General features: G+C 42.8%; 2 protein-coding genes and 1 non-coding gene across 3 annotated transcripts; 2 read left to right on the top strand and 1 right to left on the bottom strand.

The window, feature by feature from the left end:
- Positions 1 to 1,727: 1,727 nt before the first annotated feature.
- LOC120962098 (probable disease resistance protein At1g12290) lies at positions 1,728 to 4,478 on the bottom strand. The gene is made up of 2 exons (XM_045233960.2): positions 2,724 to 4,478; positions 1,728 to 2,390 (listed from the first exon to the last, which is right to left on the bottom strand). The coding sequence occupies exons 1-2, from the start codon at positions 4,476 to 4,478 to the stop codon at positions 2,211 to 2,213; spliced, it is 1,935 nt and encodes a 644-aa protein (XP_045089895.1). The 3' UTR covers positions 1,728 to 2,210.
- Positions 4,479 to 5,729: 1,251 nt separating this feature from the next.
- Positions 5,730 to 9,990, top strand: LOC141020835 (disease resistance protein RPS5-like). Its single transcript, XM_073495782.1, has 3 exons — positions 5,730 to 6,758; positions 8,988 to 9,146; positions 9,979 to 9,990. The coding sequence occupies exons 1-3, from the start codon at positions 5,730 to 5,732 to the stop codon at positions 9,988 to 9,990; spliced, it is 1,200 nt and encodes a 399-aa protein (XP_073351883.1).
- A 3,300-nt stretch (positions 9,991 to 13,290) lies between these two features.
- Positions 13,291 to 13,363, top strand: TRNAA-UGC (transfer RNA alanine (anticodon UGC)). Its single transcript has one exon. It is a non-coding gene; the product is annotated as a tRNA-Ala (tRNA).
- Positions 13,364 to 13,563: the final 200 nt, after the last annotated feature.

Raw genomic sequence — 13,563 nt, 5'->3', positions numbered from 1 at the left:
GTTTTTGGCAGGGGTGAAAGATAGATTCAAGTGGGTACAAACTGCATTTCCATAGAATACCATAAGCATGATGACCCACCATGCCATAGTAATGCAAATGATCATGGCAATATGATGACCCGAGGAGCTCTTTGGTAGTAGAGGAATGGGCACTATATATATGCAAGCGGAAGTTTTTTCACCACCACACAATGCATATATGGAGGTCCTTTGTTGGGTGGGTGAAACAGTCCATATCCACTCTTTTGTAATGGAGATATTAGAGAAAACCAATACAAAGAGCACATTTTCCTCACCAAATTTGTGAACCAATACTGAGATGGTGCTAGGTGTAGTGTAAAGAATCCCAAAGGCAGCACTTGGGTGATTCACAGTTCGTCCATATTCCATCTCAATACATAAGTTTGGTATACACACCATGTGCCTCACAATCGACTACTGGGACTATAGGACCATCATCTTCCAAAAGAGGGATGTTCCTCAAACACTAGTTGGGACGCTACCAATGAAGATACTACGTACGAAAGCCATCATCAAGCTCGCCAAGTCTACGAACATGTTAGAATCCTCGGTGAGATTGTTGTGAGATTGGAGCAAGAATCGCTCAACATGAGCGGTTCGCGGTCTAAAAAAATCAACAACAGATTAGAATCACTAGCAGAAACAAGTCCATGAAACAGAGCACACATGTAAGCAGTACTTTCATGTTCTTTGTATTGGGAACAACAGTTGATGTGCCGTCCTCTGAATCAGACATTGTTTATGCCATGTTCGTCCAGACTTTAGTATTGATGACGCGTGCATGCATGGTTGTTTCGCTGGTGTGGTATGATATGTGCCTTGCTGCAAATCGATTGATATGTATCAACAAGAATGTATTACATTTTTTTCTATTTTTATTTTCATTATGACCAAAACCTGCAGGGTTCAGCCTTCTCGGCGATAACGAGCAATCCCAACAGTTAACAAATGGTGTCGCCTACTGCTAGCACCACAACAGCTTTTGACAGAGAAATAGCAGAGGGATTAATGCGTCATTTATATGAGATATGGAGTATATAAATGCAGTTTATATAAAATTACCACGGTCTGAATATCAAGAGCTCCATCGTGAATGGTTGGGTGTTATGGCCGCTAAAGAAGGCTCGATGATAGCATGTCAATGATGTTGAACAAACCTTGTACCCGGATGGTAGTAGTTTACATCTGTAAAGTGCAACAATCTAATTGCGGGAAAGCACATGCCATATATTCTTGAATTACACGCTAATCTGTGAATTGCTGAAACAAACTTCAGGCAGAAAGGATAAATCTGTTTCTTCTAGGAAAAACCTAGAGCCAACTTGATATATCGATTATCAAGGAAAACAGCAGAGTACAAGATGTATATCAACAACAGACCCTACTAAAACAGATGATCAACTGGCACAATGCCTGCAGCGATGCGGAATTGAGCCAAGCTCGTGAAAGAGCGAGCAGGACAGTGCCTTACCTCACAAAACAAGCTCGTTTGCAAGTTGGCACGTTTGTCAGGATCGGGATAGCCAACAGTATTGCTTCTTGTCAGTGGTTAGTATCAGTTGATGGGACTGTATCGTAAAAAACATGATACTGTGAGATTTTGTCCCAAGAGAATTTCAGAATGAGACGTAGGTTATACTATGAAGCAACAATGTTTTTACTTGCATTAACATAATTAGTGATCCAGATCACATACACGAGTCCCGTACAAAATGCAATTCCGGCGTTGCAAACTCAACTGAGGCTCAGTACACAGTTGCTGCACTGTGTTGGCTGTGCTTATATGTTATAATATGTGGGAAAATAGCCAGCAAACTAGAGATAAAGGTTATTAAACAAAAACTAAAATAGGCCAATGCTAGTTGGATAAGCTGGACTATCGTAGTGCACCACGATGCCAAATGCAGACTAAAAACACACCATATCTGCTATCTGTATCAGAGATATTGATATCAATCAGATTCACTCCCTTTGTGAGGCCTATATTTTTCCACTGGAGGGGGGAGTCCAAGTGCCTGCTGAAAGATTTTGCCTGATCTTGAGGAGCGCAGTATTTCCCCTTTTTGTCCGACGCTGGTATTGGGTTGGATCTGTTTAGCTAGGATGATGGGGACCTCTCCCCATACATCCGGATGGTCGATGGTGGTCTTGCCTTGGATCTGTCCAGCTCGGATGATGGGATCCCTTCTTCATCCATACAGAGGGTCAATGATTATAGTACCCACCTTCTCGTCGATTTCACATGGCTCTAGGCCAATAGCTGTGAGCTGACCGCAGGCGCTTCTCCATTCCCTCGGGTCTCTCTTATTTGACATGGCTCGACCAAGGGCACATAAGGCTAGGGGCAAGCCACCGCACCGTGACACCATCTGCTTATCACATACTCAACTAAGTTAGTTCAGGGGCAATTCTTGTTTCCACACGAATGGTATGTACTTGAATGTTAAATATACAGCCATTTCTTTACATAAATACACAAATAATCACTCCTTCCAAGTTATACTAATAATATATGTAAGTTATGAGGCACAAAATTATACCACAAGAAACTTTCTTTCAAACACGAATTCAATGGTATACTTCTTGTGGCACATAACTCATATTTTAGTGGCCAATCTGATGATCAAAATTTGAACCTTGAGTACGTGTGGGCCTTATAAATTGGAAAGGAAGGGTATATTTGATAGGCAAAATATATATACCTGCTTTGCAAGATGGTGAACTTGAGGATGATCATCGATGATTCCAATCCCGACCTTATCTTTGAAGAGGCTCCATGCATCATTTTTTCCTAGACACCACATCTCAATGATGTTGGCGGCATGACACCCCATGAGGGCACATGCAGCCCGACTCCTCGTCACGAAGATTATCTTTTGCCGCCTATGCGACAATATTGGCAAGCCAACAGCCCACCAATTAAAGGGCTCTCTTATGTCATCTAGTAACAACAAGAAGCTCTCGTGTTCGAGATAGTTGAAGATATGCATGGCTCGGGACAACTCATCTAGTGATGACATCATGGCCAAATCTAAGCCTAGATTGACGGCGATAGCATGTTGCACATTGTTCACCACAGATCCAGTTCCAGCCCCAACGAACATAATGTGCTTGAAGCAAGTGTTACCTGTGTAAGCATCACGCACGAGCCTGAGAAGAGTTGTCTTGCCCACACCTCTCATGCCCCAGACCCCCAACAATAGGGATTGGGTGCCCTTGTCTTCGATGGAATAACACACCTTATTATAGAAGCCCACCATTCCCAGGAACCGATCATCCCGAGGGTATTTCCAGCTGGATGATTCTTGCTCTGGTTGTATTTCAGGCAATAATCTGTTTCCTTCTATGTCGAAATCTCTATTGATGAATACAGACCAACCTCTACGGTAGAGTTTCCAAGCATCTTCTTCGTCCAAGCACTCCATTTTGATGGTATTGTCGTGGCTGCACCCCATCTTGTCACACAAATTCATGTTCCTTGTTGTTAGCACAACTTTACGCTGTTTTTGCCGTGCCAACCCTCCCTGAAGGGAGACTACAACACTCCCCAACGGCAAGGGTATGCCCACAGCTTCCAAATCAAGATACTCCCATAGATCATCTAACAGCAATAAGAAGCTCACATCACTGAGGTGGTCACGAATGATATTTGCTTGGGAAGTCTCATTGTGCGTTACAGATAGTCCCATATTAGTGGCAATAGCTTCTTGCACCTGACTAACTGTACATCCAATGCCAGCACGAACAGACATGATATTAAAGGAATCATCATCATACTCTGAGCGAGAATGACTAACCAGCTTGAGAAGGCATGTCTTGCCCATACCACCGGTGCCCCAAATCCCGAGCAATCCAGAGTTGTTGTCCACGGCATTAATGAAACCAATCACCTTCTTCTTGTAGAAGTTCATCGTTCCATGCAAATGACTTTTCGGGTGCAAGAATTCTCCTCCTTGCCCGAGGAGATCAATGGCTCTGTATAGCATCAGGTTCGCTTTCTTGCTTAAGTGGAGCCTCTTTGAGTATTTCAAACCGCATTCGCCATACCCAACCTTAATATCTTGCTCCAAGCGTTGCAAAGTGTCCACACTGTTCATCCAATGGATGCATTGTTTAGAACATAGGAGTGGGTCCAGACGACGGAGGGCTATTTGCATGGCACGCAGCTTTGCGACTGCAACTCCAATATTCTTCATACGACCGGAAATATTAATAATGGAGCCAATATTAGCAACGATGACCCGTGCCATTGCCAGCAGAATCATCCCATACATTCTCCGCAAAAGAAAAGAAGGCATCGTCCTATACTTGTTGATGATAACATTAACAATAGAGACGAAAACGATGCTCCATCCTACTAGCATAACCATTTTTGTAATCGTCCAATACATGCTCATGATGGGTATGAGAGGTATGAGAGTAAGAACGAAAATGATTTCCCACACTGTTGGCTCCATCTTCAAACTGCTCAATTCTCTCCTCTAAACTCAATAAATTGAGATGTAAGGTTTTCCACAGATCTGCTCAGAGCCTTCATACACCAGCATAGGACAAAGTGCCCAAAAAAGTATTCTGCAATCAAACAAGCAGATTGGCAAGCTAGGCCAGAGGAGGCGCGGGAGTTTTGCGGGAACAGATGGATAACTAAAGAGACGCATATGCAAGGAGGAAGTAAGGTAGCACTTACATACATCAGTAATTCGATAGACGCCCTAAATCGGGGACATTATTGGGATGAAGATGACATCTATGCATCCATCCTAGTTCTTGAAACTCTATAATGTCTATAGTAACTTGCTTTTTTTCTCACAAGAGAAAAGTGATATGCTTGGGTCCTTTTGTGTATTATGGCTGGTCTACTTGAATGTTACCAACTGCTCCTGCTGCATGATCTGTTCTGTACAATGTGCAACCAAGCCCACACGCCGGCCCTTTGCATTCAAGTGGCCCAGACGATTGCATTAAGCCAGGATGTAGATTAACGAAGCCAGCCATGCTGTAAAAAGAAATAAAAAAAACTGCCATGACACTGACCTATAACCGGCCAGCAATTCTAAAACAGAAGAGGGAAACAAAGCCCTTAAACAACACCTGTTGGAGGCATTGTACGGTTAGGCCGGATTCGGCTGGGAACAGACTGTGATCCATCTGTAATGAACCAAAAATTGCTGAACATGGCCAAAATATTTCTGAAACCAAAATTTTCAAACCAACTCTGAGGCCGACTCGGTCGACAAAACCAATGTGCCGGCCCAAATATATATTGGGCCATTAAGTAGCTTAGCCTAAGCCATGAAGAAGCTGTCAAGTCCAACTGTATTTTTGTGTTTGTAATTATTCTATATGTATTTGAGATGCTGACAAATAATTTGCAGTCTAGCTATTGTTACAGAAAATGTAACATACATCTTCCACGGAATAATTAATTTTTCCGTGAACGCCTTGGTTTGTCCGCCACCACCTAACCACTGGGCTAAACCCCAGACTGGTACCAAGCTATGCTTTTTCTAATGGAGTGGTGCCAAGGCACTACTGACAAGGAGAATGCAACAATTGGTAGTACAAATAGCTGCATAAAATCTGCTTTAAGCATTAAGAACTTCTGGCACAGTGCCATAGTCTACTCTACCGTCCTTAGGACCTTAATATGAATCTGGATGAACAGAATTTAGAGGAGAGGAAGGATTAAGTGTGCAGCACAGCAGCAGATGGAGCTTGACACAGCAACATGGATCAGCATTGCTGCTATCTGCGCTTCGATTCTCATGGCTATCAAGTGGTGGGATCCCATAACAGTTCATCTTGGCTATTCCTACAGCGTTCACCTCCATGTGGAGGATCTTGGAAGAAAGGTGAAGATGTTGAGCGATATGCAAATCGATCTCCGCTACCAGGATCCCTTCCCATCTTCTGCAGAACGCATTAGATGGCTCCAGAGCATAGACGGTTTGCAAAACAAAGAGAAAGAGATCAAGAATAGGCTTGAAATGAATAGGCTTGAAAATCCCATCGTATCTTATTTTAAGAGGTGCCCCATCAGTTGGGAAGCTCACAGGGAGCTCAACAAAGCCAATGATCTCATAAGCCAAGGTGACAAATTACTGCCAGAGGTAAAAGCAAGCCCGCTCCCTGTGCGCCATGTCCAGCAACAAGAGCTGCGAGCTCCATTGCCGGGGATGGAGGACTCTTATAAGAAGGTGCTCAATTTCATTAAGGACAATAGCGCCAGGTCTGCATTCTTTGGCGTTTGGGGCATGGGAGGCGTGGGCAAGACAACCCTTATCAATCTGGTAAGTGATTCTCGTTCAAAGTACCATGATGATTTCGCCAAAGTACTGTTTGTTCAAGCTGTCAAGGGATTCACTACAGTTGCTGATTTGCAAAAAGCTATCGCCATTAGTATAGCAATACCTCAGATAGGCAACCAAATTTCCCAAGCACATATCATTCATAACCACCTCAGAGATAAGAGCTTCTTATTGTTGGTGGATGATCTATGGGAGGATCTTGATCTCGACGAAGTAGGCATCCCGTCGCTTGATGCAGCACAGCCACACCGGCGTAAAGTTGTCTTCACAACAAGAAGCATGTACGTGTGTAGCAAGATGGGATGCTGCTGCCCCGAGGATACCATCCAAATGAAGTGCTTGAGTAAACAAGACGCATGGAATCTCTTCACTCAGAAGGTGGGAAGTAAAATCTTCGATGATGAGGAAATTCATGAACTTGCAGAAGAGGTTAGTACCACATGATTGCATGTTCGAATAAATAGTTCCAGATCCATTTGAGCAATAAAAGAGGCAACCAAATCCTACAATATAATTAAAGAAACAATGAGAAAACATAATTAACACATGCTATTGGTGTTAGTGAGTTTATGCTTTAATTATATGATAATTTGTTAATATTTGTTTGGGGACTTTCTTGCCTATGGAGGCGATGCTACCATTGAACTAGTATATGCTGTCTACACTATGTAAGAAAAAGATGCAACCTTAAATGAATTGATATTGCATCAGAACAGCTGGACCTGCAATCATTTACGACTACATAAGAAATCTGGCCCAGCAAAGTTAGTATTATTACAAATATGGGTAATGTGAAGGCAGATATTGTATAACTAGTTGCCACGCATGTGTAGGTTACACAGGATCAGATTTTTGCATGAAGTTTTATATGTGCTCATAGTATCACTGAAAAAAATAGCGCGCTATACCATCGTATTGAGAATTGCCTCGCTAAATATATCAGTGTACAATGTCTCGCTAATAGCACGCTATAGCGCGATATAGCACGCTAATAGCATATTTTGAGGTCGCCGCTATTTTGCTGTAGCGCGCTATTTTTTTCATTGCATAGTATACATAGCATGGATACATCAGTGATATCTTTCACAATTTTGGTGAACTCTAAAAATACAAAAATGAAGAGAGAGAATTTATATGTGGTGCAGTAGCAACTAGCTGCCAAATTTACTTTTGCAAATGGTGGGTTTCGAACAACCATGTGTATCTACAACCATTTGGGTTTAATCAAGTGCTTTTAAATTTAAAATATATCTCAAAACAATTCATGGTACTATGACATAGTGAAGTGCAATGCACATGTGAATATATTCCATACATAGATACGCCTATATATGCACCACAAAAAGACCATAGTTGCATTACAAAAGATTACTGCAATCGTTTTTTGTATAACTCACGTATGATCATGTTTTCTGCAAATTTTGCAAGTACATGTATGTATCATATTATATTACTATGACTTATTTCAATTTTTTTCTAATTGTGTATGTATACTTTTTCTCCCGCACCTGTACCAGTCCATTTCCTACAACTATTTGAACTGATATATGAAACTTGACAACAGATAGCTGAGGAGTGCAGCGGTTTACCAATGGCTTTATGCAAAATTGGTAAATTTGTGTCGGTCTTGAAAGATCCCAGGGAATGGAGAACCACCAGAGATCTATTGAAGAAATCAAAGCTCCATCAATTTACTGGTAGCCATGAAGATTTATTCAAACGTCTACAAGAAAGTTACGATAAAATGACAAGTGACATGAAGGAGCGTTTTTTATTATGCTCATTATGGCCTGAAAATGGTAACATATCCATGGAGAAACTAATAAGGTGGTGGACAGGACTTGGTTTGTTAGATGTGTCTAATGCTAGTGATATGGGCTATACATACATTAATAGCTTGGTAAATGCATCCATGTTGGAGAAAGGTGACACTACCCTTGAGTCTACAGAAAGTTCACATGTCAAGATGCACAACATGATCCGTATGATGGCTATCTGGATTGTGAATGAACATGGATACAAGAACAAATGGTTACCAAATTCTTCATATAGACCAGCCTTAGCCGAAGAGAAATGGGGCAAGGTGAGAAGGCTTGGGTATCACAGGAAGACACATCAAGATGGGGTCAATGGTCTTCCAAGGTTTATTTGCCACGGCTGGAGATGTTGGTGGCTCAACATGGGTTCTCCCTTGAACTGATCATTCGTTACTTTCAGAAGATAACTTTTTTAGACTTGGAGGGGACGAAAAGAGACCGGTTCCCTTTCGAGATATGCGAACTGACTGAGCTGCAACATCTCAATCTTTCTGCAACAACTATAGACGTCCTGCCTCCAGAACTGAAGAAGCTCTCGAAACTAAAGTATCTGTATATCAGAAATAACATGGGTCTACAAACAATACCAGAAGGACTAATATTGGACCTAAAAAGGCTTCAAGGGTTGGACCTTTTTCGTACTGGTGTCAGTTTCCCTCAGGCTCAGCATATGCTTCTGGAGGAATTAACAAACCCTAGCATAGATCTGCATATGCTTGGCTTTAGTGTGCAGACCATAGCACATATAACAAAATTGGTGCGTTTGAAAAGGGTATGTACACAGGCACTTTGCATGGACCACTTTGAAGACAAGAGTGATCTGGCTGTTATTAACTTGCAGTTTTTATCCAGACTAAAAGAACTGCGGGAGTTGGCTATTGTGGCGAGCTTCCACAGTCAGAAGGTGTTGGAAGTTGAAGGTGGTCCTACTTACAACCAATGTCTGCTTCCATACCTAGAAATGTTTGAATTGGATAATCTTCTAAAGCTAGAGAAAGTGGTATGGAAAAATGCAGGGATGAACATCAGAGTGGTTAACATCTATAAATGTGACAAACTGAAAGATGTGACATGGGTTCATCACCTTATGCGCCTTGAGCAGCTAACAGTTGCACAATGCCAGGACATGGAAAGTTTGATTGCAACTGGAGTATTGCCAGAAGGTGGCGGCATGCATCAAACAGCGACAATAATTTTTTGTCGGTTGAAAAAGCTTAAATTGGAAGAGCTGCCAAAACTATCCACGATATGCAATCAAGCTTGTGAATTTGAAGAGTTGTCTTATATTTGTGTAACCCGGTGCAATGAGATGAAGGATATCCAAAATCAAAAGTAGAAGCAGAGTATGATCAAGATAGATTGCAGCGAAGAATGGTGGAATCAGAGTAGCCCGGGGAGATTTGTTCCCTACTTTGCTCCAACATTTTCCTCCTAGCGACCCAAGGAGAAAATATATTTTGTAAGTCTTTTGGCCTCCCTTTTAACATTATCATATTATAATCACAAAAGTGCTGACAAGCTGTCAATTATGTTTCTCATGGATTGTCTATCATAAAATGACTACTGGTGGTACCACTTCACCTTTGATTATATGTAGAAATATTGCATTGAGAGACACATATACTCCACATTAATAACATAGATACATACCCCGCAAAAAAAACATAGATACATGATTGTTTGCCTATCAAAACCGTTGCTCAGTTTAGGTTTAGTACTACCTTGTATCGGTAATTAGTCTCTTAGCATCAGGAAAACAAATACATTTTCCATTTGTCTTTTCACTTGAGTTGTGTGAATTATAATTCGAACGATTTTGTGTTTGTACGCAGGGTAGAATGTGAGAGCGTGCAAGATTCGGGGCTTGAGATTTGGTTTTGCACGAAACAAAGAATCGCTCATGTGGCCAAATTCTACTTGAAGTCTACATCATGAAACCTATGTCTGGAGTTGATTATGTTATGAATAAAGGAAGCACTGCATACATGAGTTCACCAGTGCAGGAACTTGTTTCCATAAAAAAAGATCTGTCTATTTTGCCATTGCATGTTCTGCAACGTGTAAAAACCTGGACCTTTATTGTAAGGAAAACCTGAATTTGTGTGAGATACAGTGTGCTGTATGCTTGGGTTTTGCTGTTCCTTTCAGACCATGTTCTTAAGATCCACTTTTTGTGTCTTGAGATTTTGGGTATTGCCTTCGTTGCAATGAATAGAAAATTAAAACTGAAGTTGTTTGAGATGCTATATGTTGTATATGCATTTTGCTGTCTGCGTGGTAAAAGCGGACTGTGGTCCTAGTACCATGTGCCCGGAGAAAATAAAATTCAAATTAAAAACTGTAGTAGGACTGCAGCAACGGCTTCTCAACCAATGTGACAATGAGGGTCAAGTAAGTTTAACTCGCTAGCAGCTTGCTGTTAAATACAGAGGACTACAATATCACTATACATAAAAAGCAAGTGGACTGATGCCTACATCTCATCCGAAAGTTTTGTCTCGCCGAAGGAGTTATAATTGACATGACCCATATGTATACCACCTTTAAGAAATGCCAATGTTGCCGTTCTCTCACCGTCTTGATGGACAACGAACGACGCTGAGAGGGACCCTGAACGTCGAAGATAATATAACGCAAAATAAAGTCGGTGGGGAGATTGCGGATCCTAAATAGCTGATAAATTAATCGCATGTCATTGTGGATCCTAACTAAATTAATCGCAAGGTCCGAGAGGGTAACGACAACCAGCCGGCCCTGATCAACCACATGATGATGATATTTTTTTTAGGGAAATAGTAGGTGGACAACATACCGTGGAATTTTATTAAAAATAAGATCTGTACACAAAGAAAGGGAAAATTGCATGAACTGATCTAACCAAGCTTTGAGCCTGCCACATTCCTTTCATTTTCCCCTTTGTATGGAAAGCTAATGCACATAACCCTAGATGCGCTAGACGTACACCAAAAGTGAGCGGGGGCAATGAGGAACGGGTGATTTTACCTCAGATGTGAGCTGGATATGGCCGGGGTCCGAAGCTGGAAGCTCTCGAGCTCACTCGTCTCCGGCCGCTCGGTGCAGCTCCCCTTCTCTGCTCCCGGGATCCACCGTGTCGGGGGAGTCGAGCAAGGGCACCGCGTGAGACGGACGCACGGCCGGCCCTGATGGAGCGGCCGCCCCGGACACCGAATCCAAGGGGTCCCAGCTGTGCGAGCAACCCCACCTACCCCGACCGCTGGAGGCGCCATTAGAGCACTCTGTTCTTGTCTCCACGAAGAAGAAACAAGCTGGAACGTCCTTTCCCCTAGCGAACTGGGCCTTGGGCTTTTCTTCCATTAGTATCCAATTGCTGGCCCACACCATGCTGGAAACCGAGCGCACTGGTCCAGCGGAAATTACCTTTTTCCGAAAAAAATTGAAATTAGCTATCAGTAAAGGATATGTGCATGCTACCTGTCATCAAAGTATAAAAGAATGTTTTCGCTCATAGAGATGGAAAAGAAGAGCTTTGAAAGCCTTTTCTTGCTAGAGAAATTTCCACTCTATTCATCAATCATGACAGTATAAAGAACACAAGTGATAATAAAATTACAACCAGATCTGTGGACCACCTACCGACGACTACAAGCACTGGAGCGAGCCGAAGGTGCGCCTCATCATCACCCCCCCTCACCGAAGTGAGGCAAACCTTATTGTAGTAGACAGTTGGGAAGTTCTGTGCTAAGATCCTAAAGGACCAGTGCACCAGAGCAGCAATCATCGCCGATGAAGAGAGTTGTAGATTGGAAACATCAAACATGTAACCACACGAGCGAAGACGAATAAAAACTGGATCCAAATAGATCCACCGAAGACCAGCACCGACCGAATCACACGAGATTCGACGGAGAAACACCTCCACCGCATCCTCCTCCGACTCTATTCGCACCATCGGGGCGGGGATAGGATGTGGGAGACATTATTCCTACCGAGGGACATAACCCCAACCAAGACGTTGAACCTAACAACAACGAGAAGGGGCCCCTCCCACCGGCGGGGACGGGGGGAGATCCTCCGCACCTCCACAACCCAAAGGTCATCAGAGGTTGGACGAATCGGTGGCAACGTCGGCGGGAGGAGGAAGAAGACTTTTCTTGAGGAGGAGGAGGAAAGCAGCCACAACAAATTTGCTTCATAGGAGCTTTGAAAACCTGGTGCGACGTCTCGTCTATGACTGCTTCGAAAACATCACCTTCGGCATCAAACACCATTCTTGACGACTATTTTGATCGTGTTTCTATTTTCTTCCTCGCGCATTCCTACGTTCTCGACAGCACGGCACTTTCTAACCCCGACATCACATCGACATCGATCACAATGTCCCTCGCATGACTATTATGCCCATGCTCTCAACTACCTCACATCGCTTGAGCAACTTGCCGGTTTATTGTATGGTCAAAGTATCTTGTGACGTGAATGTCTCATTAGCTTCTACCTTCGGTTTTTCTGCAGTCTAATTGTCTGCGATGCTCCTATTGTTCTACTTCTACCACAACGACTGCGGGGGTGTTAGAGATTGTTTGAAATTAGATAGTAACTGATTTTATCTTATCTCTAGGAAGCTTCTTGCTCTTCAAATTTTTTTACATCTATGTATACTCGTCACGAAGCTCAATAATATACACAATACATTACATCAATTCTACCCTCTCTAAGCCTCTTACACACTGTAAGCCTATATTTATTTTGTTTTCATGTTTTGAAATTCCGGCGAATCAAAGAGGCCCTAAAGTTTAACACGCGCGTGTCGTACATGGCTATAGGCGGCATGCAGGCCGACGGCGTCCAGGAGTCCATGAAGCGTATTAAGCCTAGCACGATTATTAAAGTAACAAAGTTTAGTTTCTTTTTTTCTTGGCAGACTCGCATGCGGACGGCGCCTGCATCCCTACCTGCGTAGCATATATTCCCCCGAGCAGAGATCTTGTTTGCGTTGGGTGAATACGATTGGACATTTGGACAGACTAGCTTTTTTTTTTTGAGAGAGAGAATATTGGACAGACTAGCTGCTAGTAGTGTTCCTGTTGGTTGCAACTCACTGGATCCACGGATTAGCTAGTGTGTTTGATTAACAGCAAGGTACGGCTATTTTCATCGTCAACAACGGGGATGTAGCTCAAATGGTAGAGCGCCCGCTTTGCATGCGGGAGGCACGGGGTTCGATCCCCCGCATCTCCATTTAAGTTTTTATTTTTGTTGGTGTTGATCTGCTGGGCCGCGTTAATTCCAGCAATTAGACTCTCATTCAATTCATTTTACCCCTAAATAAACCAGCGGCCTGTTCATCCATTATGCATGAGCCGGCTATTGCCACGTTGCCTGAATCTTCGTACTTGGTGCCGCATATTGATTGCCGCCGTTTGCTTTTGTGTTTCCTA

Source organism: Aegilops tauschii, chromosome 3 (assembly GCF_002575655.3).
Source record: "Aegilops tauschii subsp. strangulata cultivar AL8/78 chromosome 3, Aet v6.0, whole genome shotgun sequence".
Taxonomy (NCBI): Eukaryota; Viridiplantae; Streptophyta; class Magnoliopsida; order Poales; family Poaceae; genus Aegilops; species Aegilops tauschii.
This window is presented reverse-complemented; position numbering and strand designations above follow the sequence as displayed.

What these genes read in the sequence shown, in the direction of transcription:
- LOC120962098 (XM_045233960.2), bottom strand. Translation starts at nt 4,478, where the DNA reads ATGGAGCCAACAGTGTGGGAAATCATTTTCGTTCTTACTCTCATACCT. An exon ending in TTCACCATCTTGCAAAGCAG is followed by an intron (nt 2,391 to 2,723) that starts GTATATATATTT and finishes TGTGATAAGCAG; the next exon opens with ATGGTGTCACGGTGCGGTGG.
- LOC141020835 (XM_073495782.1), top strand. Translation starts at nt 5,730, where the DNA reads ATGGAGCTTGACACAGCAACATGGATCAGCATTGCTGCTATCTGCGCT. An exon ending in TTCATGAACTTGCAGAAGAG is followed by an intron (nt 6,759 to 8,987) that starts GTTAGTACCACA and finishes ATTAACTTGCAG; the next exon opens with TTTTTATCCAGACTAAAAGA.